The sequence below is a fragment of the Hyperolius riggenbachi genome, chromosome 12 (assembly GCF_040937935.1).
Source record: "Hyperolius riggenbachi isolate aHypRig1 chromosome 12, aHypRig1.pri, whole genome shotgun sequence".
Taxonomy (NCBI): domain Eukaryota; kingdom Metazoa; phylum Chordata; class Amphibia; order Anura; family Hyperoliidae; genus Hyperolius; species Hyperolius riggenbachi.
This window is the reverse complement of record NC_090657.1, coordinates 192,104,072-192,130,185: the sequence shown is the minus strand read 5'-3', so window position 1 is coordinate 192,130,185 and position 26,114 is coordinate 192,104,072. Positions and strand designations below refer to the sequence as shown.

The 26,114-nt window shown below is 44.7% G+C and overlaps 1 protein-coding gene across 1 annotated transcript in view; it reads right to left on the bottom strand.

Moving 5' to 3' along the window:
- KCNG1 (potassium voltage-gated channel modifier subfamily G member 1) overlaps nucleotides 1-26,114 on the bottom strand; it is a 111,226-nt gene that overhangs the window by 30,242 nt on the left and 54,870 nt on the right. The window contains exon 2 of the mRNA XM_068262778.1: nucleotides 1,515-2,316. Within this exon, the coding sequence (XP_068118879.1) occupies nucleotides 1,515-2,273 (759 nt within the window). The 5' untranslated portion in view covers nucleotides 2,274-2,316. The remainder of the gene's footprint in view (nucleotides 1-1,514; nucleotides 2,317-26,114) is intronic.

Genomic DNA, 26,114 nt, shown 5'->3' with positions numbered 1-26,114 from the left:
AGGGCCCTTTTCCACTAGCGGCGTTTGCGATGCTGAATCGCAAAATCACAAACGGCTAGTGATTTTTTAAATCGCTACGGTTTGCTAAATAACATAGGAATCGCGGTAGGTTATTTCCACTACCGCAATTCGTTTTTGCCTCAAACGCGATCACGCTGCGGAGCGATATTTGCCATGATTTTGCTATGCAAACTACAACATAGCAAAATCGTGAACGCAATCGCCGGAACTTTCCTGCATTTTGCGATTCAGCAATCGCTAGCGTTCAGCGTGAACGCTAGCGATTGCTAGTAGAAAAGGGCCCTCAGTCGTGTATTCTGAAGAGCTTTAACAGCCAAGAAACAGTGAGAGACAGCTTGAGATAAGGTTTTACTGCAGAGAAGCTCAAAGGGTCATTGGCTCTGCTCAGTTTTACAACTTGAAATACAAAAAGTGGTTTCTTAACTTCTAATGTCACAACATAATGCAATGTTATAAATAAAGCTGAAAAAATGAAAATAAAAATATGAGACTCTTCTCTTTGCTAATAATGTTCTATTAATTATCTATATTACACATACAATTCATTATCTCATAAGTTTATATTCAATTCAGATTTGCTTTAAAGAGAAACTCTGACCAAGAATTGAACTTTATCCCAATCAGTAGCAGATATCCCCTTTTACATGAGAAATCAATTTATTTTCACAAACAGACCATCAGGGGGCGCTGTATGACTGATATTGTGGTGAAACCCTTTCCTACAAGAAACTCTGAGGACCGTGGTATGCCTAGCAGTTTCCTGTCTGTAAACCTTGTTGCATTGTGGGAAATAGCTGTTTCCAACTGCCAAAAAAAGCATGCAGCAGCTACATCACCTGCCAACAGTAAAAATGGCACCATGTAATAAATGTCAGAATGTAAATCAGGGATTTAAAAGATTTTACAATGGGCAAACACTGACTAAATCATTTATACATAATTAATGTAATAAAAAAAAATGCTTCATTTTTACAATATTTTCACTGGAGTTCCTCTTTAAATGCCTGTTAGATTAAACCATGAATTTACATAGACTTCTTTCAAAATGTGATTTAAAAAAAATGAATGAATTTATTACCCCCCAAAAAGCAGGGAGTTTGGAGTCAGGGGGATACCATTTATCGGCTAACTTGTTCATCCTGATTCAAAACTTCCAGCTATCCTGATGGCTAAGCGCCTGTTGCCACTAGCGAAAGGGATGCGATGCGGCTATGCATCACTTCCGCTCCCATTCGCGCCACTTCGGGAAGTGTATAGGAGGAGACAGCAGGCGAATACGGCTGTGTGAGAATCTGCTGCATGCTGCAAGTTCTCTGATCGCTCTGCACTGCTCCGCATAACCAGCATGCAATGGAAACTGTTCCATTGCCGTGCATTGGTTACAGAACAGCCAGGGTGCGATGCGTCTATGTAGCTGCATCGCACTGCGTTTAATGGAAACGGGCCCTTACACGGTGCAATACTCTACAGCTACAAATAAAAAGGAGTCTTACTTTTTCCTCTTCTTCCCGCAAATCTGGCATGGTGCTGATAGAAAGGTTCACAGCTGTAATTGTCACAAATAAGACCGACAGACAGGCAAAGATTTTCCCTGGAAGTCCAGATTGCGGCTTCTCCACCATATCCCTGAGGTTACGCATGAACTTTTCAAAGCGGGTTTCATCCTCTGGCTCTGAAGGGTTTTCATTCTCGATCAGCTCGTCCTCACGCAGGTTGAGTTCGGCAAACTCCTCCATCTTTTGGATGTAGCGTCTCTTACAGCACCACTCCAAGTTGTCCTCCTCAATGCCCCAGTAGAGCAGCTCCTCCTGGAAAGACAGCGCACACATCTCACGCAGGAGGCGGAGTTTCCCCACACGTAGGAAAGTCAGAATAGTCCTGAAAGCTCCAGGGTTCCGGTCAAAGAAGAACTCATTACAAGTCACATCGTAATCATCACAAATGCTCAAAATCTCATCGAAATTGCTGCACAGCTTCAGCTGCCCCAGGCGAGTTAATGGGAACTCTTCTAGAGTTGTCCATGGCAGCAGGTACCGAATGCCTCCGACATTTATAATAGCATGATGCTTGCGGTCCTCTGGGTGGACGCTTTTATAGAGGTCCTCATCGGGCTGTATGAATTTAGCCCTTTTGTAAAATATTCCTTTCAAAGATTCGGTCTCGGTAAAGAAGTTGGGGTTGAAAGAGGTGTCAGAAGCGCAACTCAGTGCACTGTAGTCATAGTCTGAATTTTCTCCTCCGAGAAGAGTCATAATGCCAAGAATCACATCCTGTGCAAAGTAGGATGGGTGAATTCTGGAATGAAAAAAAAAAGGCACAGTTAACATTTACAACATCAGCATACTTCAGAGAGCTTTACACAATATCAAACTATTAAAGTAAAGACAAATCCACGACGCTTGGTGATCAGTTTGGCACCTGCAGTGTCACCACAGTGCTTAACAATGATATATCATAGTGACCATCACCAGGAAGCAATACAGCAACAGGTATATTGTATATATAGTGCAGTGATGGCTAACCTTGGCAGTCCAGCTGTGACAAAACTACAAATCCCATCATGCCTCTGCCTCCCCGAGTTATGCTTAGAGCTGTCAGAGTATTGCAATGCCTCATGGGACTTGTAGTTCCACCACAGCTGGTGATGGCGGAAGGCCAAAACTGGAGACTGGGCATTTGTCTGACATTGAGACTGGATTTTGCGTGTATAAGTGATTACACTATATGCTTTTTATCTACTGAGGGTCCCTGTCAAAAGTACCCCGGAAGTAAGACATCGTATATGTGCTTTTAAACGCAGCTGAAATAAAAATCTTTGTTTCATGGATGGAAAGTGACCTGTTGCTGTATTGCTCCTGATGGTGATCATTATGATATATCACTGTTGAGCACTGTGCTGACACTGCAGGTGCCAAACTGATCACCAAGCGCTGTGGATTTGTCTTTACTCTTTTGTTACGGATTGTGGATGTGGTTTTTCTGAGCAGCTGGTGAATTCTATATACAGGAGTTGAGGCTGGATCAGCGCCTGTATCTACTGTAACCGTGACAATATCAAACTATTGCCATCTTTCTTTGACTCAGATGGCCATGGCCGGCCTTTGACCTGAGCGACCAGAGCGGTCGCTCAGGGCGCCAGCTTACAAGGGCGCACAGTACAGTGTCACCGCTCTGCCGCCCGCTCTGTCTCTCCCCGCCGTCTGTCTGTAATTAGAGTGGGACTACAACAAAATGGCCGCCGATGTCCACAAATGCGGGCATCGGCGGCCATTTTCTTGTAGTCCCGCTCTAATTACAGACAGAGAGGAGGCGGGGACAAGCAGGGAGAAAAGAGTGACGTCGGCGCTGGAAGTCTGCAACGTGGATGAAAGGTGAGTAATTCTCCGCCTGCTATCCACTGACACTATCTGGAGGGGGAGCGCAGAAACTGACTGAGCAGAGACTGGGGGCAACTATACTAGCTTCATAAACTGGCGAAACTACTACCTATTCTGGGGGCAACTATACTAGCTACATCTACTGGGGCAACTATACTATGCTTGGTTACCTATACAGAGGGCACCTACACACTGACTTCCTATACAGGGGGCACCTATAGCTGGTTACCTATACAGAGATCACCTACACCTGAATTCCTGTACTGGGGACACCTATGCCTGGTTACCTATACAGAGGGGACCTACACCTGACTTCATATACTGGGGGCACCTATAGCTGGCTACCTATACTGAGGGCACTTGTGCCTGGTTACCTATACAGAGGGGACCTACACCTGACTTCCTATACTGAGGCGCCTTTAGCTGGCTACCTATACTGAGGGCACTTGCGCCTGGTTACCTATACAGAGGGGACCTACACCTGGCTTCCTATACTGAGGCACCTTTAGCTGGCTACCTATACTGAGGGCACCTACACCTGGCTACCTATACTGGAGGCACCTACACCTGGCTACCTATGGGGGGGTACCTACACCTAACTTCCTATACTGGGGGCATCTATGCTTGGCTACCTAAATTTAGGACAACTGTGTGTGTAGGATGACGGGGGGGGGGGGGGGGCACCAAATTCAGGTTTCGCTCAGGGCGCCGTGAAACCTAAGGCCGGCCCTGCAGATGGCAATTCACTTTTTCTCCTTAGTTTCACCAAGTTGATATTTTCACATCTTGTTAATAAAATGCCTTTTATACACCCAGAAAGAAAGAAAATACACAACATTTTGACATGACTTTTTCTACTACTTTCAGTACTTTTTCAATTGCAAAATGCTGAAAAGGTTTCCTCATCCCTACTTTTGAGAACCGAGGAGAAAAAGTGAATTGCATATGGGCCGTAGGAGCTTATACAACAAATCTACAACATGGGGATCCAAGCATACACAACTGTACAATAATGTTGAGTAGATTTGGAACTTCCAAGATTTATTATTAACATTTTGCATGTGCAGCATGTGATTGCCGCCCAATTTATCTCATACCAATCATCACTATAACCTGATACATAGGTGACAGTTGGTAACTTTTGCCAACTAACAACAGACTATTTTTAAAATAATTCAGTCATTGCCTTATTCTCCAACCTTATCAAAGGGCAGCATGGTGGTGTAGTGATTAGTGCTCTCGCCTTGCAGTGATAGGCCCCCGGTTTGAATCCCAGCCAGAGCACCATCTTCATGGGGTTTGTATGTTCTCCCTGTGTCTGCGTGGGTTTCCTCCCACAACCCAAAAACACACAGATACATTAACCACCCTGGCGTTACATTTATTGCGGCCATGCGGCCGCGGGTGGCTTTAAAAAAAAAAAAATGTGTAAGTTAGTGCAGCTAGCACTAGGCCCCCCAGGTCCCCCGACACTGTTACCCCCCCACCTCCGATCGCCGCCGGCGATAATTACCTGGCCGCGATCCCGCGATGGCCGAGACTTCCGCCATAGCCTCAGGCGTTGCTATGGCGACGATCGGGCATGACGCCTGATGTCATGCGCAGTTCCGATCACCGCCATAGCGACCCCTGGAGGCTATGGAGAGGCTGCGCCAGCGCATGCTCCGTGTGGGGGGTATGTATTCGGCGGCGATCGGAGAGGGGGATCAGAGCGGGCTGTCGGCGATCAGGGGGGTGATGTAGCTAGCCAAGTGCTAGCTACACCCCCCACAGAAAATTTTACCACCCTGGCGGTATTGACGAGCTCAGCTCGTCCAGGAAAAACTTGCTGTAAGAAGCCCTGATCTACTCACCTGAGGGCTTTCTCCTGCGGCGGCCACGATGGACACCCTCCTCCTCCATCGCCGAAGTCCCGGTCTGTGTAATTACAGTACGCGGCTTGGTGACGTCACCAAGCCGCGTACTGTAATTACAGAGAACACGAGACTTCGCGATGGAGGAGGAGGGTGTCCATCGTGGCCGCCGCAGGAGAAAGCCCTCAGGTGAGTAGATCAGGGCTTCTTACAGGGGGGAGACACGGGATCGGGGGGGGGGGGGGGGGGGACACGGGGGACAGAGAGGGAGGGATGGGGAAGAGGAGGGAGAGGCCACCCACAGCCCACATAGATGGGGACACCCACCTTCCCCCCACCACAGAAGGGGGTGTCCCCGACCGGCCAAGACCAGCCCCATAGAAGGGGATACCCGCCCCCCCGCACACACAAAAGGGTCACCCCGCATGCACAGTACGGGGATCCCCGGCCCCCCGCACAGAGAGGATCCCCGCACCAGCCAGCCGCCGGTGCTCCAACACTTTATCCTACACGTCGAACTAACCTACATCCCATAGACTTTTACTATCCCTTCCCCTCCCCCAACCCTAACCCCTAACCCTCCTGCTATACGTTTGATAGTGGATGTAGGCAAATTCGACGTGTAGGTTATCACGTCGGAACACCGGCAAAGAAGGGGAATCCCTGCACAGCCCCACACATTCTCTGCCCCGCCGGCTGCACAGGGATTCCCAGGGTGGCTGGATGCTAGTTCTGTATGCTGTGTGTAGTGGGGGGGACACAGGATCAGGGGTGAGACGGGGGGCATGGAGGACAGAGAGGGAGGGATGGGGGAAGAGGAGGGAGAGGCCACCCACAGCCCGCATAGATGGGGACCCCCACCTCCCACCCACCACAGAAGGGGGTGTCCCCGACCCACCACGACTAGCCCCCATAGAAGGATGATACCTGCCCCCCCCCCAATGCACACACAGAAGGGCCACCCACACGCACAGTATGGGGATTCCTCCCCCCCCCCCCCCCCCCCCACAGAGGGGATCCCCGCCGGCCACTACCAGCCAGCACAGAAGGGGAGCCCCCCCCCACAGAAGGGACACCCGGCCACAGTTAGGGGGCATCGGGGGCAATGGGGTTGGGGGGGCAGAGGCACCCGCAAACCTAGCTCCCTATACATATGACTCCCTAGACCTGGCTGCACATCTGTCTCCTATACACCTGGCTGCACATCTGTCTCCTATACACCAGCAAACATCTTGCTCCCTATATACCTGGCAAAACATCTAGCTAACTACACCTGGCTGCACATCTGGCTAATACATCTGGCTATACATCTGGGTCTTATACTCACCATTGGCATGCTGATCCCTCGCCGCGTACCTCTGATAGCTTCTCCAGTGCCTTCTTCCATGTCCCTTGGCGGATTTTGCTTCTCCCTTGGCGATCACATGTCCCCCGTCGATCGGCGTTGATGGCACCAATGTCACACAGCATCATCAAAATCTCGCAGCAAACACTTTTTTTTTATTGAATTCAATACAATAACCTGTATTGAATTCAATATAAAAAAAATGATTGCAAAAAAAATTGGTTGAAAATTATTGGAAATTAATTGAACCACTTTTTGCACGGAAATCCTGGGGAAATAGAACGCCAGGGTGGCTACGAAAGACCCTCCAGGGGCTGAGCAATCCACCGCGGCGGTAATGGACGAGCTGAGCTCGCCATTACCGCCAAGGTGGTTAATTGACTTCCCCCTAAATTGGCCCTAGACTACGATAAATATACTACATGTTACAGACATATGACTATGTATACTCTGCACAACTCTGTGCAAGTTGTTGGAGCTATATGAATACTAAATGATAATAATAATCTCAGCATCATACTTCAGCAGAGATAAAAAGTTCATAGAAGACAAAAGACTGAAGGTGGCCACACAATGGTTTATATCTCACCAGAAAGGGATCTATCTGCCCAAATCCCTCCCCACACTAAAATAATCAATAGGGTAACTAGATGGAGAAGTAAAAGTCAAGAAACCTACAAATAAACTACGTATAAAATATAATTTTATATAAGTGTGTTCCTGTTTCAGATTTAGCCTACAACCATCTAAAAACACAAAGCCCAAACACAAAACGTAATGGCAACCTCAGAAAAGCAAAACACAAGCAATATTTGTGCATTTGCAATTCTGGGAGAGATGTTACCAGAAGCACTTGCGATCTTGGAACCAGGAGAGCCACAACAGTAGATAGAGAAGAGGAAGAACCTAATAAGAGGGTGATAAGAGAGGGAGAATAAAAAAAAAAAATAGGGGGAAAATTGACTAATGTATGTGAGGAGGCTTTTAGTAATAACCCACATTTAATTTCAGATCCACTTTAACGACTTAAGGGCCTTAGTAGTTGAAATCTACGCCATTTTGATGGTTATCTGGCTGCCAGGGTGTAGATTTCAACTTCGCCGCAGCTCACTGGCTCTGCCGGTCTGTATGATGGCAGAGCCCTGTGAGCGGGTCAGGAGCCAATTTCATTGGCAACTTCCATTGGTTTACATTAAAGGACAGGGTCAGGAGTCAATGAAAGTGGCTCCTGACCAGCTCACAGGAACTCTGCCGTCATAGAGAGACAGCAGAGTGGATGGCCCAGGTTCCCGAAGTGTGGCGATTGTGGCGGTTATGTGCGGCGATTTGTCAGGATTCTACCATTTCTGTACCAGCAGCCTCTGGTCCTTAAGGCGGCAGAGACCGCTGGTACTTAAGTGGTTAAAGAGAACCCGAGATGAAGCTTGGGTTCAAAAGAGATACTTCGCTAAAGAGATGAAAGCCTCAAGATCCTATTGAGGCGTCCCTCGGCGTTGTCTGCTCTCGCACTATCGCGTGCAGACACCCTCCACATTGGGGGCCACACTCCTCTTCTGTGGGGAGCACGGCCATGCATGTGCAGTAGCAGAGCAGCAGTTCCGGCTTATTGCGCATGCACGGCTGCGCTGATGCCAGAAGAGAAGAGTGGGTCTTATAAGATTGGCAACTATACGTTGTCAGCAATCTTTGAGGGGAGGGTTACGGGTACACTTTAAAGGGAACCTGAAACGGATTCTGCGCAGTACACCCCAGATGTCGTCAGCGTGACCACGAGCAGCTCTCGCACAGGCGCAGTAGATGCCGACCTGGCTAGGCCAGCATCTGCACCGGAGGGGACCCCGGGCCACCGGATGGATGTGGAGCTGTAGTGAGGGCACAGGACGGCTGCCAGGGGCTGGAGGAAGCCCCAGGTAAGTAGATTTGGTACTTATCAGTTAGCCGGGTGCATCCTCTAGGTGGCGACAAAACTCCACCAGAGTTACATCTTTCCCTACTATCCATGGCGGCCTGGAGGGGGAATAGTAATTAGCGCCACCTGCCGGATGCGCCCGGCTAACGGATAAGTACCGTAGATTTTTTGTTTTTAATTAGCTTGCATCTTCCTTTAAGGCCTCTTTTCCCCCGCCGTCTCCCCGGGCGTCTCCTGTCACTTGCAATTCAGCCTTAAAGCCTGGCCGAGTCATGCTTCTTCACGCATGCGTGGCCAGGCGCGCTCCCCTGTCTCGCTCCCGTTACTGGGAGCATTCTGTGCCTGCACAGTAGTACCGCGCTCGCGCATAATGCTCCCAGCTGCGGGAGCGAGACGGGAAGAACGCCAAGCCGGGCTGTGTATACGTTACTTGGCCAGGCTTTTGGGCATAATTGCCATGGATCGGAGACGGTGAGAGACAAGTAACCTTGAAGGGGCTTAAGGAAGCCCCAGGTAAGTAAGGAACCTTCTTGTCTCAGGCGCTTCTCGTCTCAGGTACTCCTTAAAGAGACACTGAAGCGAAAAAAAAAATTATGATATTATGATTTGTATGTGTAGTACAGCTAAGAAATAAAACATTAAGATCAGATACATCAGTCTAATTGTTTCCAGTACAGAAGGAGTTAAGAAACTCCAGTTATCTCTATGCAAAAAAGCAATTAAGGTCTGCGACTTTCAAAGTCGTGGAGAGGGCTGTTATCTGACTTTTATTATCTCAAGTGTTATTGAACTATTTACTTTTTCTCTGCCAGAGGAGAGGTCATTAGTTCACAGACTGCTCTGAAAGAATCATTTTGAATGCTGAGTGTTGTGTAATCTGGACATATTAGAGAATGATGCAATGTTAGAAAAAACACTATATGCCTGAAAATAAAAATATGAGAATATTTTCTTTGCTGCTAAACTTCTAGTAATTATTCATAGTACACAACCAATTCATTATATCATTTTTTTTTTTTCGCTTCAGTGTCTCTTTAAGGATGCCATTCTCAAAATGATTGAAAATACATGATTACACATACTGTACGGCTATAGTCTTATATAGTTTCTGTTACCCAATATGATGTTTGCCTTAATATGTGCCCAGTGTGATTTCAATAACACAAATCTTTGCACGTATTATTTACTTGTATGTCTACATTTTATATGATCCTAGAAGAGTACTTATTTTCCATTAAGCTGCAATAAGTTATTGAGACCTATCTGGTGTGTATTCATTGAGAATGAGCTTTGCTTAATTCAGCAAAGTAAAAGGCTTTACACCAGCCATTCTTGTAGGGTCACTTGTGCCACCTCATTTAACAAAAGGCTCTGCTGCTCTCAGCTCCTTCTCATGCAATAGGAAAAGAAAGCTCAGCTCACTCAATACGCTTCTTTGAAACTGAATTCAATTCACCGGCTTCGGTGTAAAGTGTTATAACAGCAAGGCTGAACAGTGAGGTCTTTCTGCAGTGAAGGAAGTGCTAGAAGTACAGAAAAATGGAAGCACAAAACATGAAGACATTGAAAAAAAATACATTACAAATATCAAACGATATGTGTTGTACATGAAAAATTACATCCACAAAATGATTTTTTGTGAAAAATAAAAAAAAATACTATAGTGGCTGCTATGCAGCCTTATCTCTGCCACAGTCTGTGGAGGTGTTCCACTGGGGCCAGTGTTAGACATTAGGTAGGTACCTTATGTCATTTACCTGATAATGTTTGGTTCTGATTGAACCAATATCCTAAGCTCAGCCAGGGTCCCACATCTTGTGGTGGACTTCTAGCAGCTAGAACTTCTATCTTCCCTGTGAAGTAGATCCGCCATATACTGTATTTATCCATAAGTACATTATTTATCCTATTAACCACTGCTTCCTATCCAAAGTCCTTCTGGAACTATAAGTGAGCGATATGAATTCTGTAAAACAAAAGGAGCAATCGAGAGCCCCTGAGTTACCACTAAGGCAACCACTGTAAGGGCAGGTGGGGACAATAAACGCATCCCCACTCTGTTTAAGATGTCGCTCTTAGATGGTGAAACCAGTTGGAGTAACACCCCTCCACCAAGGTGGACTATTAGTACTATAATAGTTTAGACAGAGCTGCTGTACTCGCAAGTTCCAGAAATGTTGCTCCTTCATATTGCCTGATGAAGCAGGTGATTGTCCATGAAACGGGTTGTATTTATTAGGAGTACACAAAGAATTTTCATTGGATGTAAACTATCTGAGTCATTTATGGGGAGGTAAGTCCACCACTACCTCATTTTTTAAACACATTTTAATGCATTTAGTTACTGTTGCGCCTCTGTTTTAAACGACTACAATCCAAATTCTGGTTGCTGATCCTCTATAATAAAATGCCTGTGTCTCTGCGTCCGTGTTGTTGCTAGGGTAACAGGGACGCAGTGCGCAGAGCTGGGAATGTTGCTGCTGGGCAGGCTGCTTATTTTTCTTTACTTAGCTGCGTTTTTTCTTGCCATAATACAAATTTTAACAGTCTCTTCAGTAGGTCTATCAGCTGTGTATCCACCTGACTTCTCCACAACGCAACTGATGGTCCCAACCCCATTTATAAGGCAAGAAATCCCACTTATTAAACCTGACAGGGCACACCTGTGAAGTGAAATCCATTTCAGGTGACTACCTCTTGAAGCTCATCAAGAGAATGCCAAGAGTGTGCAAAGCAGTAATCCAAGCAAAAGGTGGCTACTTTGAAGAACCTAGAATATGACATATTTTCAGTTGTTTCACACTTTTTGGTTATGTACTATACTTCCACATGTGTTACCGTATATACTCGCATACAAGCCGAATTTTTGACCCCCAAAAAGGGGGTCAAAAGTTGGGGGGTCGGCTTGTATGCGAGTCTTCCCTGGTGGTCTAGTGGTGGGTGGTGGGTGGTCCACGCCCCGCTCCCCCCCCTCCCCGCTCCCCCCGCGGCCGCCGCTGCTATTTTACCTTCTTAGACAGCGGCCGCTTCCTAATCCGCGTTCCTCTTCTTTCTCAGAGTGTCAGTGTTTCACAGCAGCGCGCCGGGCGCTGCTGCTGTGACGATGCAGGGGGCAGGAAAGAGCGGTTCCCTTGGTAACGGCGATACAGATTGCCGTTATAGGGAGCCGCGCTATTTCCTGCCCCCTGCATCGTCACAGCAGCAGCGCCCGGCGCGCTGCTGTGAAACACTGACACTCTGAGAAAGAAGAGGAACGCGGATTAGGAAGCGGCCGCTGTCTAAGAAGGTAAAATAGCAGCGGCGGCCGCGGGGGGAGCGGGGGGGGGAGCACTACCCACCTATGCTGGGCACTATACTCGCTAAACTGGGCACTATACTAGCTAAACTGGGCACTATACTAGCTAAACTGGGCACTATACTGGCTAAACTGGGCACTATACTGGCTAAACTGGGCACTATACTAGCTAAACTGGGCACTATACTGGCTAAACTGGGCACTATACTGGCTAAACTGGGCACTTTACTAGCCATACTGGGGCACTATACTGGCTAAACTGGGCACTATACTGGCTAAACTGGGCACTATACTGGCTAAACTGGGCACTATACTGGCTAAACTGGGCACTTTACTAGCCATACTGGGGCACTATACTAGCTAAACGGGGCACTATACTGGCTAAACTGGGCACTATACTGGCTAAACTGGGCACTATACTAGCTAAACTGGGCACTATACTGGCTAAACTGGGCACTTTACTAGCTAAACTGGGGCACTATACTAGCTAAACTGGGCACTATACTGGCTAAACTGGGCACTATACTGGCTAAACTGGGCACTATACTGGCTAAACTGGGCACTATACTAGCTAAACTGGGCACTATACTGGCTAAACTGGGCACTATACTAACTAAACTGGGCACTTTACTAGCCATACTGGGGCACTATACTAGCTAAACTGGGCACTATACTAGCTAAACTGAGGCACTACCTACCTATACTGGGCACTATACTGGCTATACTGGGCACTTTACTAGCTATACTGGGCACTATACTAGCTATACTGAACACTACCTACCTATACTGGGCACTATACTAGCTATATTGGGACACACTGGGGGGCTGCACCAATCCAGCATTTCCTACCCCCGGCTTATATGGGGGTCAATCATTTTTCCCTGTTTTTTCAGGGAAAAGTTGGGGGGTCGGCTTATATGCGGGTCGGCTTATATGCGAGTATATACGGTAATTCATAGTTTGGATGCCTTCAGTGTGAATCTACAATGTTCATAGACATGAAAATAAAGAAAACTCTTTGAATGAGAAGGTGTGTCCAAACTTTTGGTCTGTACTGTAAGTCATGGAGGTCTCAGGAAGGTATCATTTGGAGTCAGAATACTTAAAGAGGAACTTTAATAAAGGATCGATACTTGTGGCTGGATAGTATACTGGTGAAGGACTCTGACACAGGAGACCTGGGTTTGGATCTCGGCTCTTCCTGTTCAGTAAGCCAGCACATATTCAGTAGGAGACCTTGGGCAAGACAACACTGCTGCTGCCTATAGAGCGTGCCCTAGTGGCTGCAGCCTTGGTGATTTTAGTCTGCCAGGAGGAAAGTGCGATATAAATGTTATTCGTATGTTGTCTTTATCACGGGGATCTGTGAGGCCGATATTGTGGTGAAACCCACCCACAGTGTGATGTCATGACCATGGCCATGACAGTTTCCTTTGTGGGAAATAACAACTGTTTCCAAATGCCAAGCAAAAAGTATCTACCTTTGTGTATGTATACCTATAAAAAAACAACCTTTTAGACTATAGTATTGTTAGCGGATGTGGTTATAGCAAATGATAGTTGGTGCGGTCTGGTTTTTTTTTTTGCCTGCCAGTAGCAAAGATGATGTCGTGCAGGCTTATTGTGGATCAAACAAAATGAAGGAATTACATGTCTCGTATCAGTCATTCCTTGATTTTTCTTCTATTTTCTAATGTCTGACTTTGCAATATATTTATTTCCCCCCCACCCGTATTTTTCGGCAATGTTCCTTTTTAACATACCCGTGCTGTACACTTGCCTGTACACCTGTGCTCAGTAGGCACCATGAGGCTAGCGTAAAGAAAAAGAAATGTAGTCCCAATTTGCTGATTCACCTGAAATATCCCCACTAGAGATGCTTGGAAATCTATAAATCAGGTGGTCCACTCTCTCTCTGCGGCAGAACAAATTAATGAACATTATTGGCCGCAAAGAAAAGAGCGCAAATGCTAAAAAGCCAATCTTCTGAGGCCAAGCCATGCTGTCTGCTGAGAGACCAAACAAGTAACACAGCTTATGCAGTAATAAAAGTAGATTAATCACTATGGTAAAGAAGATGTAAAAGCTCTACTAATAAAGCATGCTAATTATATGGGGAGAAGGAAACACTGTGAGCAGGCACAAGGTACTAAGCAGAATCTCACCGTCTGCACGAGCCCATTTATTACACAGTTCTTGGGCGATAGCCATAAAAACACAAGGCCTTATGGGTAGTCTGCCATATCAGCAGAAAAAGGTGCAGTCTTTAATTCAGTCCGCACCAGTGGCCACTGAAAAGCTTTAATAAAAATAGCAAAATGCATGACAGGCACTTACAGCTCTTGTCCATCATATTATCAGTGTCTATCTTCATCATTGGGGAATGGGCCAATTACATTGACTAAATCATTTATAAATTCATATTGTGAAATATATGCAATTCAAATCATTATTCTATTCAGTAAAGTTACTATTTGATATTGTAATGCAGCTATCTTGTGATCAGTGTATTTGGCTATAGACTTGGTAAAAAAACAACTTAAGGCAAGCTGAATGAAGTTGGTGTAAATAGTTGCATTACCTATAAGCCTTACCTATAAGCCTATATTGTCTATGTATGTGTGTGGATGTAAAGATGTGCATCACACTGCTTTGAATGGAGGTGGAATTGCAGTCAGAGTTCTATTTCTCCATTTTTAATTTTTTTTTCAGCTTCTTTTCTTCTTGCTAATCCCAATTCCTGAGGAAGTCAACAGATGGCGAAACACGTAGATTCCAGGTACTGGTTAACTGCGATATGCGTGTCGTGCATGGCTGGGTATTCCACAGACCACCTACTGACCAGGCCCTGTGACTACATTCCATTACATGTATTACATGATCAACGCAGAGCCACTAGATCCTGAGACAATGGGAGAATTTTCAGGCATACAGTAATGCACCCAAAATCCACATTAGATCTGACAGACCATTTAAAGTCATTGGGCTGCTTCCATCGAATGCATGTACGATATTGTGTACAGTAGTCACGGAGGCAGGATAACTGAATCTAGGTTTGTTTACAGGATTCACCAGCTCTCCATATACATTTGGGCCTTTTTCCACTAGCTATTGCTAGCGTTTACGCTAAACGCTAGCGATAGCGATTCAGCAAAGTCCAAATTTTTACCAGAGATTGCGATTTTGCTATACACTGCATAGCAAAATCGCGGCAAAAATCGCTCCGCGGCACAATCGCGCTTTTGTAACAAATCGAATCGCGGTAGTGGAAATAACATACCGCGATTCCTATGTTATTTAGCAAACCCTACCGATTTCCAAATCGCTAGCGAATTGCGATTTAGCAATCCTAATCGCCTCTAGTGGAAAAGGGCCCAAACAGTGTCTTCTCTCTATGTTCATAACAGTACAGATAATCCTGTGCAATAACCAAGTAGAACAGTGACATCTACAGATCAGATGTATGAACACCACATGCGGGTTGTCCGGAATGCTGTATTGCAGCAATTGGGAATTGCTATTAAAAAAAAAAAATGAAGTAGTTACTTACCTAAGGAGAGGGAAGGCTCTGGCTCCTATAGAGCCTTCCCGGTCCCCTCCGTTAAAGAAAACCTGTACTGAAAAGAAATTCCCCTGGGGGTACTCACCTCAGTAGGGGGAAGCCTCTGGACCCTATCGAGGCTTCCCCCGTCCTCCTGTGTCCCACGGCGGTCTCGCTGCAGCCCCCAGAATGCACAGGCGACAAATCCGACAGCCTGTGCAATATTTACCTTTTCGGGCTCCAGCGGGGGGCGCTGTTGCGGCTGTTCTGACGGAGATAGGCGAAAATAACCGATCTCCGTCGGGTCCGCTCTACTGCGCAGACGCAGGAGACTTGAGCCTGCGCAGTAGAGCGGGACCCGACGGAGATCGGCTATTTTTGCCTATCTCCATGGGAAGAGCGGATACTGCACCTGCGCTGGAACCAAAAGGTAAATATTTACAATCGCCGCTGCTCCGGGAGGATTTTCTCCGCCGCCATGGGACCGAGGAGGACGGGGGATGACTCAATAGGATCCGGAGGCTTTCCCCACCCGAGGTGAGTACACCCCAGGGGAGTTTTTTTTCATTACAGATTTTCTTTAAGAGCTGGCTGAATCCCCCGACATGGGGGACTTAGAAATTCTTCGGGAGTCGAGTCCTCCCAAAGACAGGTGGCTCCATACTGCGCACGTATGAGTGTGCAAGAAAAGGGCGCTCACGCATGCGCAGTGTGGAGCGGCCCATCTTTGGGAGCACTACTACTGAAGACTTCCGAAGCCTCCTTCGTGGGAGAGAGCAGTATTTGACCAAAATGGCGGAATACTGCTACCGTGGAGCCAGCGCTGGAACGGAGACTGAGAGAGGAGCGGGAAGGCTTTATTGGACCCAGAGGCTTCCCTCTCTTTAAGTATTTGCTTCATTTTTTTTTTAGCAGTTCCCATTGACTAACAGGTAATAAATACAGCCTTCGTATACTTCTCACTTCAGGTTCCCTTTAAGCATTTATTGTGAATCTTGCGGTCTACATTGCCTTATGTACAACTCTACGGGGCCACGTTGGGTGTTCAAAGCGACAGAAGCCCAGCCACCAGAGCTGCTCTGTTAGAATTTACAGTTTAATGAGGCTACATAAGGTATTCAGTCAAAGATCCCATTATTATAATGTGAAGCCGTGTACACCACCGCGAGGACACTGGGCTGTACACTGCGCAAATTGGCTCCTGGCTGCGGGGAGACGCGGGACGTGGGATTAAAGAGTTATACATCGGTTAATTTAAAGCTTTCATCTCTTCACAAAATCATTGGCTCCTTTCACAAAGTAATTGCAGACAGCGGAGCATTACCATGAAGGACAATTACAGATATATAGCTGGATATTAAATGCCTGCAATGCTGCAGGTAACCATTATTCAATGTGAGCCTTTAAAATCAGCCACCAACTAAATAGAGAGTACCAGTCAAGATGAAAAAGTTACTAATATCTACATTATGAGCACTTAAAGTGTAACTGCATGCAAAAATAATTGTATGTGTTATTCATTGTATTTATACAGTGCCATCATATTACGCAGGGCTGGACATTACATAGGGGATACATACAATGTTAACAAGAGGTGTCAGACAGCAACGTAGCACAAGGTTATAGGACATAGCACAAGGTAGTACAAGGCAAGCAGAGATCCTAAAACCTGATTATTGGGCCATAAACCTGCTTCCATTAAGCACCCTGAACATAGGCTTGATTAACACATTGCAAATACAGCAAAAAAACCCACATTGCTGCTTTACTAGAGATCTAATGTTCGGTTTGCTTCCCACCTTGTTTGAGAACGTTGACTCCACTATGATTTCAGAAAAGATTGCTAAAATTGTAGCCAGATTATTATTATTATTTATACAGCGCCAACATATTCCATAGCACTGTATAAAGTGCAAAGCATACAACTATGGGGAGCATAGATACACGAACAATTCAACAGACTGTACCACCAGGACAACCAGTGACACAATTACCGATACATACATTGATGTGTAGTTTGAATATCATCACCAATACTGATGGATGACCATTTGATAAACTGCACAGAAACAGGTAACACAAAGGAAGAGGTCCCTGCCCTTGCAAGCTTACAATCTAGAGGGTAGCGGGGTGGAGACACTGGGGGAGTAGACAAAGGGGTTAGCAGATGAGGCAATGAGCTTTAAAGTCTAGCTTTAGCAAATTATAAGCTTGTCTGAAAAGATGTGTCTTGGGGGTATGTTTTAAAATTTCCAGGCTCAGAGCATGACGGATAGGCTGTGGTATGAAGTTTCAAAGGAGAGGTGGACATATCTGACTTATTCCCCCAAAAAACATGGCTTCCTTGGATTGCATTACCTATAGAACACTGCCACTGGGTTACTACACTGACGTGTCCTCACTGCTACCCACCTTGGTTTATGTTCTGTGACTAGTACACCTCACAGGTCTATGTTCTCCTTATTGACTGTTATACTAGAAGCTATTGGGTTTTCTCCAGGTATAATTAGCACATGTTTCTATGCCTTTTATTAATGCATACTTTTTATTTTGATTTTGTTCTAATTATTTAAAATATTTTGCATCATATTTTGCATCTCTGTCTGCTCCAAGCTGATGCATTTGTTTGCACCTTTATTATCTTTACTACAACAAAAGAAATGTTGGAAAACTAAAACAGCATACATGGGAGTAGGAGCATGTAAGAAGTTTGTTCCTGACATCAAATTGTTGTTTTATCAGTGTCTCAGGAAGGAAGATTTCTTTGAATGTGGTCCTTTATGAGTTTTGGCCTGGTCTAGTATTACCAATAATAGAATAGCTTTTACGTCCTCACATTTGTTTGGACTCCTCCCTGACAGAGAATTTGCTTTCCACTTATTTACTCACCTGCCTGGCACAATAGTGCAAATAATGCTGCAATGTTTCCAACTTCCCTGGCTAGTTCTCCGTACACGATAATTCACTTCATACTACACAGAATGACAACACCTATGTGAGTGGATACTTCCCTGTGTATTCTTTGTTTGTGGATGGAAAACAACGTACACCACAACTTCTTTATCCTACAACCAAGAATCAAACTGAACCTGTATTAAAGGAAACAATTTTAAAGCAACATAGATTGTTTTCAAGTAGAGGGGAATAGGAGAATCAGGAGATGTCCAACTGTAACAAATGCCATAGCCATTGGCTTGGTTTTATTCAGTTTAGTAAATCAGTGGATGTATCCAGTGGCAGAACTTCAAAGGATGGGCTCCTGTAACGTTATGAAAAAAGACAAAGAAAACACCAGAGCCCATATGCAATTCAGTTTTCTCAAATGTGATATTTTTACAACTAGACATAAGACGCATTTGAAGTCACCACCAGCAAGTAAGAAAATCCTCAAAATAAATTTGGTACTACTTTTTCACCAACGTTTGGATACATTTTAAATTGTAAAATGCAGAAAATTTAGTTTACAGAGGAGATGAAAATTATTTCCCAGGAGATAACTCAGGTGAAAAAAATAATTGCATATGGGCCCAGGAGTGCCAATATAGTGTAGTAGTTAAAACACTTGGATATTGAATAGAGAGAGTGCTACTAAAAAAGGTGGGTTGATAGATGGCAAGCACAATTCTGTCTCCGCATGGATTCTATCAGGGTTCTTCTTAAACCTTTTCCGTACCACTGGTCTCTGGCCCCTTATGGACCAGAGACTTTTTTCCCTCAAATACAAGCAGGGATCACAGAGATTAGGTCACAGTGATCACGCCGTCAGGTGCCAATGGAACTGGCATTATATACATACACCCCTTTATGTGGCACATGGCTTATCTCATGCTAATTTTGTCTATCTATAACAGGTGCAAACAGGAAAAGTTTTATTTTATTTCATAATTGAATGCATGGTCTAGTCCTCAAAAGCTTCAAGACTGGTAAACCAGCTGTTTCCTTCAAAAGTCCGAAGACCCCTTGGTTAAGGTGGTCATAAATTATTCTTTTTCCCATCAAATGATTAACTTTATTGGATAATCAAGAACAGTGAGGTCACTCAAAAGTCAATTGACTAGTGGCCAACACACGGCAAGCGAGATCCTATGCAATTCTCCTTCACTAATTGATCTGAACAAAATTGTGCCTCCATGCTCTGAAACAAAAAACAAACAAAAAGATTCTGTATCGCTCGAAATCACGTCAACAGTAGCCAATTCTGCAACATTTTCCATCCCGCCCAATGGAGTAAGATATGGGAAGAGGCGCCCAAGAGTAATAAAATACTTTAAAAACAAATAAAATGAAAAAAGGTAAGGTGGTTTATCTCAAGGAAGACAAACAAACTTAATAGAAGAGTTTTATTGCATTGGCAACGTGTTTTGTGGGTACTTGCCCACTTCCTCAGGCCAAATAGCAGTGCCAAGCTGTACTATTTGGCCTGAGGAAGTGGACACGTTCAATTAAGTGAGTCTTCCTTGAGGTAAGCCACCTCGCCTTTTTAAATTGTATTTGTTTTTAAAGTACTTCATTGCTCCTGGGCTCCTCTCTCCCCTATATCTTGTTTGGCCACCCTCCTTTTGGACAGGAAACATTCCTCTTGGACCATTTACAGGCCACTTGAAGTTGTTGTTGTTTATCAAGAGTGCGACCACCACTAGCTCTGCCTGGTACCGGAGTGGAGTCGGGTTTGTACATCTCCACCTGCCGACAGTGGTTGGTTACTCTTCTGCAACCCACCTTTGTGAGTAGAATCTACCGTCATGCTTACAATATTTTCCCACTACTGTGACATACTGCAGCATTTGGGCTCCTGCTGTCTCTGGGTTTTTTCCTCCTGTAAGGTGCAATTTATTTTATCACCCCCAACTTTTGCCCAATGGAGTAAATTGGCTGTTTCGACCAGATATTGGCCAATTTCATGCAAAACCCGATAAAATGATCGTATCAAATGGTCTATGGAACAGGAAAATAAAGCAATGTATGGGCACCTTTAGAAGACTGTAAGCTGTGTTAGTGCACCTGTGATATAAAAAAAAAAAAAAAAAAAAAAAAAAAAGCTGTTAGGGCTCTTTTAGAATACATATGTTTTCCAATTTCGATTTGATTTTACATGCAATTTCGATTTTTGATGCAGTAAAAAAAAAAAAAGTCCTGAATGCTGCGTTTTTTCTGCATTTTCTTCTTGCATTGCTAGAATCTATTAAAAATCAGATTCACAAAAAAAGAAGACTCAAAAAATGTCCTGCATGCTGCGTTTTTTTCCTGAATTGCTAGCATCCAGTGGAAATCGCAAATCGGAAATTATAAATCAGAATTAGCATTTTGCAGTGTAAAAGAAGCCTTACAACTTCTAATAGATAGTAAACCAAGAACAGGATTTTGGATCCAGCAATAAACGTTCAAAAATGTTCAAAGTCCTTCAATAAACTACTGCAAATGCAAATATAAAGTTTATCACATACAGAACTCATTTTTTTTCACAACTACAGAAAAAAGACAAAATTATTTCTTGTCCTAAATCCTAAATCAATTGTGTAGTATGTGCATTATGGCTGTTGTCACACCGTAGCTCTGGTTTAACCTGCTTTGTCCTTGACACGTGACCTCTAAAATAAAAAGAAAAACTCATCATCTGAGATATATGAGAAAGTGGCAGATGCAGCATAATAAACTGAAAGGCTAAGATAAGTAGAATGGGATCCTGTGTGGGACTGGTGGTAAATTGTGTTTTATACAGGCCAGTGTGATTGCCTGGCTCCTCACAAAGGATGTGGTTAATAGAGAGCACAGAAGTGGGCAAGAGGTGATGATGTGCCCGCGTTCATGAACGGTTTGCTCCTGGATGTGGAGGGATCACAATAGCAGCCTCTCCGGGCTGTGCCTCTTCCCGACACAGTACATTAACTCTGAGCACAAGATGAGGGCAGTATAATGAAACATTATTATAGCACAAAGGGTCACCCTCTATAAGAAAGGATAATAAACTCAAAAACTCATTATAGAGGCACATCACCTTTGCTTTTTAACTTTCAATATTTGTTAGAGTTGCTAAACAGCCATTTTTTCAAAAAGTTATACTTATCTACGTTTATGGAGGGCAGTTTTGCAGGCATGTGCCCAGCTGTATGTTGAGACCACTGGTACAGAAACGGCAGAATCACGACCGAAATCGACGAATCGCCACACTTACCCGCCGCAACCGATGCACGTCAGGAAACTGGGCCACCCCTGTGCAGTACAATCCTGATGACGTTGGCTTGACCACGTGACCCGCGCGGTGGAACGCACAAGAAGCCGACCCGGCGAGGTCGGCTTCTGCAGCGCAGGACAACGAGAGCCACTGCAGCTGTGGCAAGGCCACAGGACGGCTGCCAGGGGCTGGAGGAAGCCCCAGGTAAGTGGATTTTGTTTTTTGAGCCTGGATGTATTCTTTAAGCACAGACAAGCAAGGCCAGGCATGTAGGGGCACACGCCATAAGGCCACAGCCAGCAAAGCATGTGCATCTAACCACACATGACCAAGGCCATCCAGCATCATCAGAGGAACTGTTACAATTACAGGGTACTTGAAACTAAAATAAGTTACTTTTTTTAACCCTTAGGTTTGCTTTCTTTAGCTTCTGGCACCTGAAATTCTAAGATAACAATCCTCCCCATGTTTGCAAAGGTTGCTTCTGTTTGCTCCAGTGTCCTTTCATAATTCCAAACTGCGTCTGTAGATTATTTGGCTTGGCTTTTCTCCAAAATGATGCTAATATCAGTGTGTGTAGATGGCAGCAGTAAGGATATTAACTGGCAAAGTTCCCTGGTAGATTGAGATGTTAATCACTCGATGTGCTCTGCAAAGCACTGTGGAAAATGTTCTAAATACACAAGGATGTCAATAACCTTCATTTAAAACAGTGTACAGTAGAATCTCATAGTAAACCTCTGGCATATAGTAAACTCAGTCCCCTGGTCCCTGTAAGAATATACAGTGTATGGCCAATCCTGATATAGTAAACTTCTGAGTAAACTACTTGGCCAGGTCCATTGGAGTTTACTGTGAAGGGATTCTACTGTATTTTTTAAAAACTCACATGTTAGGAGGAATGCAGAGGTAAAAATAAACGGATGAGATAAATAATTGCATCTATCCTCCTACTCCTAAAATGGACTATTTTTGAGATGAGATATCTCCCAGTTTTATTTTATGTTTACATTTGCTTTTTAAGTGTTTGATGTTTCATTGTCTCTGCTCAATGACACAGTCTTAGAAGTATGCCAGAGCTAAAATCTATGAACTATTGACCCTTTTTTCCTATTTCCTGCTCTCATAAGCTTTCTCTGGAAGGAAAGTGTTTAATGGCTGTAATATCTTATCAGTAAGGGTTACCCTATAGTCCAACTAGCTCCAGGACTGGGGAGAAACTGTCACTTGCATACCTGAATGTCAGGCAGATAAATGCTTATTATTTGTATGCTTGGTACTGTACGTACACATTTTTTTTTTTTGCAACCTCTATATTCATTTAAAGTCCCTTAATACTGCTGTGAAAAGAGGTTGGTATGGGACATTGGGGTTCAATTCGCATATCTTAGAATATCGACCTGAAGACATGAGTTTGCAGTGGCATCACTAGCACAGTGCAGAGATTATAGGAATTGTTGCTTTAAACCAAGGGTCCCCAAACCTTTTGGGTCGAGGGCCGGGTCAACATATTTCGGACTGCTGGGGGGCCGGAGTATACATAAAATGATGTAGAAGTATTTGCGGGACTGACAGTGAAGCATATCCAGGTGACAACCTGCAGTCCAATCAGACAGCAGTGTCACCTGATGGGGAATTTGATTGGAAACCAGCGTATTACTGCTTTCTGGCTTCCATGTGGATGGGTGGTGCCAGCACTGCTATTCTATATGCGGACCAACAAAATGCAAAGATGTAGCTGACCGCATCTATAAGTAATACATTCGGCCCGCGGGCCTTAGTTTGAGGACCACTGCTTTAAACGAATTGGCATTTGACCTATCCGGGAAACCGCTCTTTAAGAAAGCTACCATGCTGTTAATATGTCTGGTAGTAGCTTGTATTGCAGCATGCCTGAGGAATGTTACTGTATGGTTTGTATAATCATTTGTCACATGGCATGTGAAAACTGCATAACTGGCACTCTCCTTCAGTTTATTCTCTGGATTGTATACACATAAGATGTCTGTAATACCATAAGATAGACAAGCGCTGTCCATAAGAGGAAGTACAAGGCAAACAGAGAGCTTTACTGCGTTGGTTTATGACACACATTGGCCTGGGGGTATGATTTTTATTTTCCAAATGACCCATTTCCCCTGTGCGGCCCCGATTGTCAAACTTTTCTACAGTTTTATCACAGGAGATGATTTCACACGTTATCAATAAAATGCCATTTTAAGTTCAATTTTATTTTTCTTACTCACTTTTTAGCACTTTTTCACATGATAAGCACCAAAAATGTATTCTGTAGGTAAGTAAACTTTTTTTTAACTTCCTTAGCGATAACCATGAGTTCAGCTCGGGTTAGGAAAAACATGCCAGGAGCGGTTATCCCGAGCTGAAGTCGTGGTAGCCGCTGGGAGGTTTGTGCAGAGCAATGCGCGCAGCAGGAAATCGCCCCACCGCCCGGGGGATCCCGATGTCGGCCACCATTCTACTTCCTCTCCTCCTGCTTCCCCTTGGTCTCACTAAAGTGTTACAGTGCCACCCGGAGGATGGAGGGAAAACTGCAGCGCTGGATCCCTAGGAGGTGAGTGAGAGCCGAGCTGCTGCAGAACTCCTTAGCAGCATGATTTTTTTTCCAGGTTTTAGGATCTAAAAGCATGCAAAAAAATTGCACCGCTTTTAGACCCTAAAATCCGGAAAAAATGATAATGCCAAGGGGGTTAATGAGCTACATCCCGTAGTAGAGCTTTAACCTCTCATCCGCTTTTTTTCTGGGTGTCAGAGTGGGAAGCATTGATGGATGTTTGGGCGCTCCCATAGGGGCCCATTGAATTTACATTCACATTAAAATTCCTGTTTGTGTGAGAATTTTCACATGCATGTTGCATGAAAACACAAATTTTAATGCCAAAAACGCATGCAAAAGAACGGAACCCTGTCTTAGAATTGCTGGACGAGCCCGACTCATCCATACTGGTTTCAGCTATTCTACCCTGGACATCCACACTGCCAGGGAGGCTAATGGTGGAAAAAAAAAACTTGGCACAAAACTTAAAGAGAGTCTGAAGCGAGAATAAATCTCGCTTCAGACCTCAGAGTTAGCAGGGGCATGTGTGCCCCTGCTAAACCGCCGATATCCCGCGGCTTAACGGGGGTCCCTGATCCCCCAAACCCCCTAGTTTCAGCGGGGGAGCGCTTCCTGGTTGGGGCAGGGCTAACCGCTGCAGCCCTGCCCCACGCGCGTCTGTCAGTGCGTATCTCCGCCTCTCCCCTCTCAGTCTTCCTTCACTGAGAGGGGCGGGGGAGAGGCGGCGATGCGCGGCTGATAGACACGACTGGAGGCAGGGCTGCAGCCGTTAGCCCTGCCTCCAGGAGCGACCAAGTCTGCGACCAAGTGTCGCAGTGGGGGGTTTGGGGGTCAAGGGACCCCCGTTTAGCGGCGGTTTAGCAGGGGCACACGTGCCCCTGCTAACTATGAGCTCTGAAGCGAGATTTATTCTCGCTTCAGAGTCTCTTTAAATGAATCAGGCAACTTATTTCTACAATCTTCAGAGCCCAAATCTTAAAGGACAACTGAAGTGAAAAGAATATGGAGACTGCTATATTTATTTCCTGTGAAACAATACCAGTTGCCTGGCTGTCCTGCTGATTTACTTGGCTGCAGTAGTGTCTCAATAACACCAGAAACAAGCATGCAGCTAATCTTGTCAGATCTGACAATGTCAGAAACACCTGATCTGCTGCATGCTTGTTCCGGGTCTTTGGCTTCAAGTATAAGAGACAGGATCAGCAGGGCAGCCAGGCAACGTGTATTGCTTAAAGCGGTATTGTCACCATAAAAATCAAATTTCATCAGGAACTGGTCTGAGTGTATTAAGGGATAAAGATGCTAATCCTGCATTCAAAACTTGCTAAACTTTTTTCTGCTGTTATGGTTTGTAGTTATTACATACGTTAGAAGCACTGGCCCTAGTGCCAAAGAGTTGAATGCTGGGAGTTCTTTTTATCTATAATATATTCCTCCTCTTCCATTTATTTCCCTGCTTAGCTGCTTATCAGAAACACCCTCTGATTACTTGTGTTTACAAGCAAGGCTGAGGTGACTCAGTGATTGGATGTGTAAATAAAAAAAAGACAGTGTTGTTGTTAGTATACACCTCAGTGGGAGTGTCTGAAGTCTCTGGGAGGAGGACAGCTAATGAATACACAATGAGCAAGAGAAGGGAGAGGGGAAAACAAGCATCAGGGAGGATATGATGTCAGCACTAGCTTGGCAAGATGGCCACTGCCTAGAATAGGATTTTCTGCTTTTCCTTTATAAAATTCACAGGAATCATTACGTGGATAGCACAATACATCTGTTATGTAAGTAGAAGTAGTATTTATCTACTTATATATGTGTTTTTTATTTCTAGCTTAGCATGGGTGTCACTTGTTCTTTTAAAAGGAAATAAATATGGCATCCTGTATATATCCAACTCGCTTCACTTGTCCTTTAATTTTTCTCCCCAAACTGTCTATTTAAAAAGAAAAAAAATGGAAGAGTTTTAACTCTTACTTTTTGGCTTTAAAATATTTGTTTTCTGTATCCTGGTTGGAGAAATACTTAACGT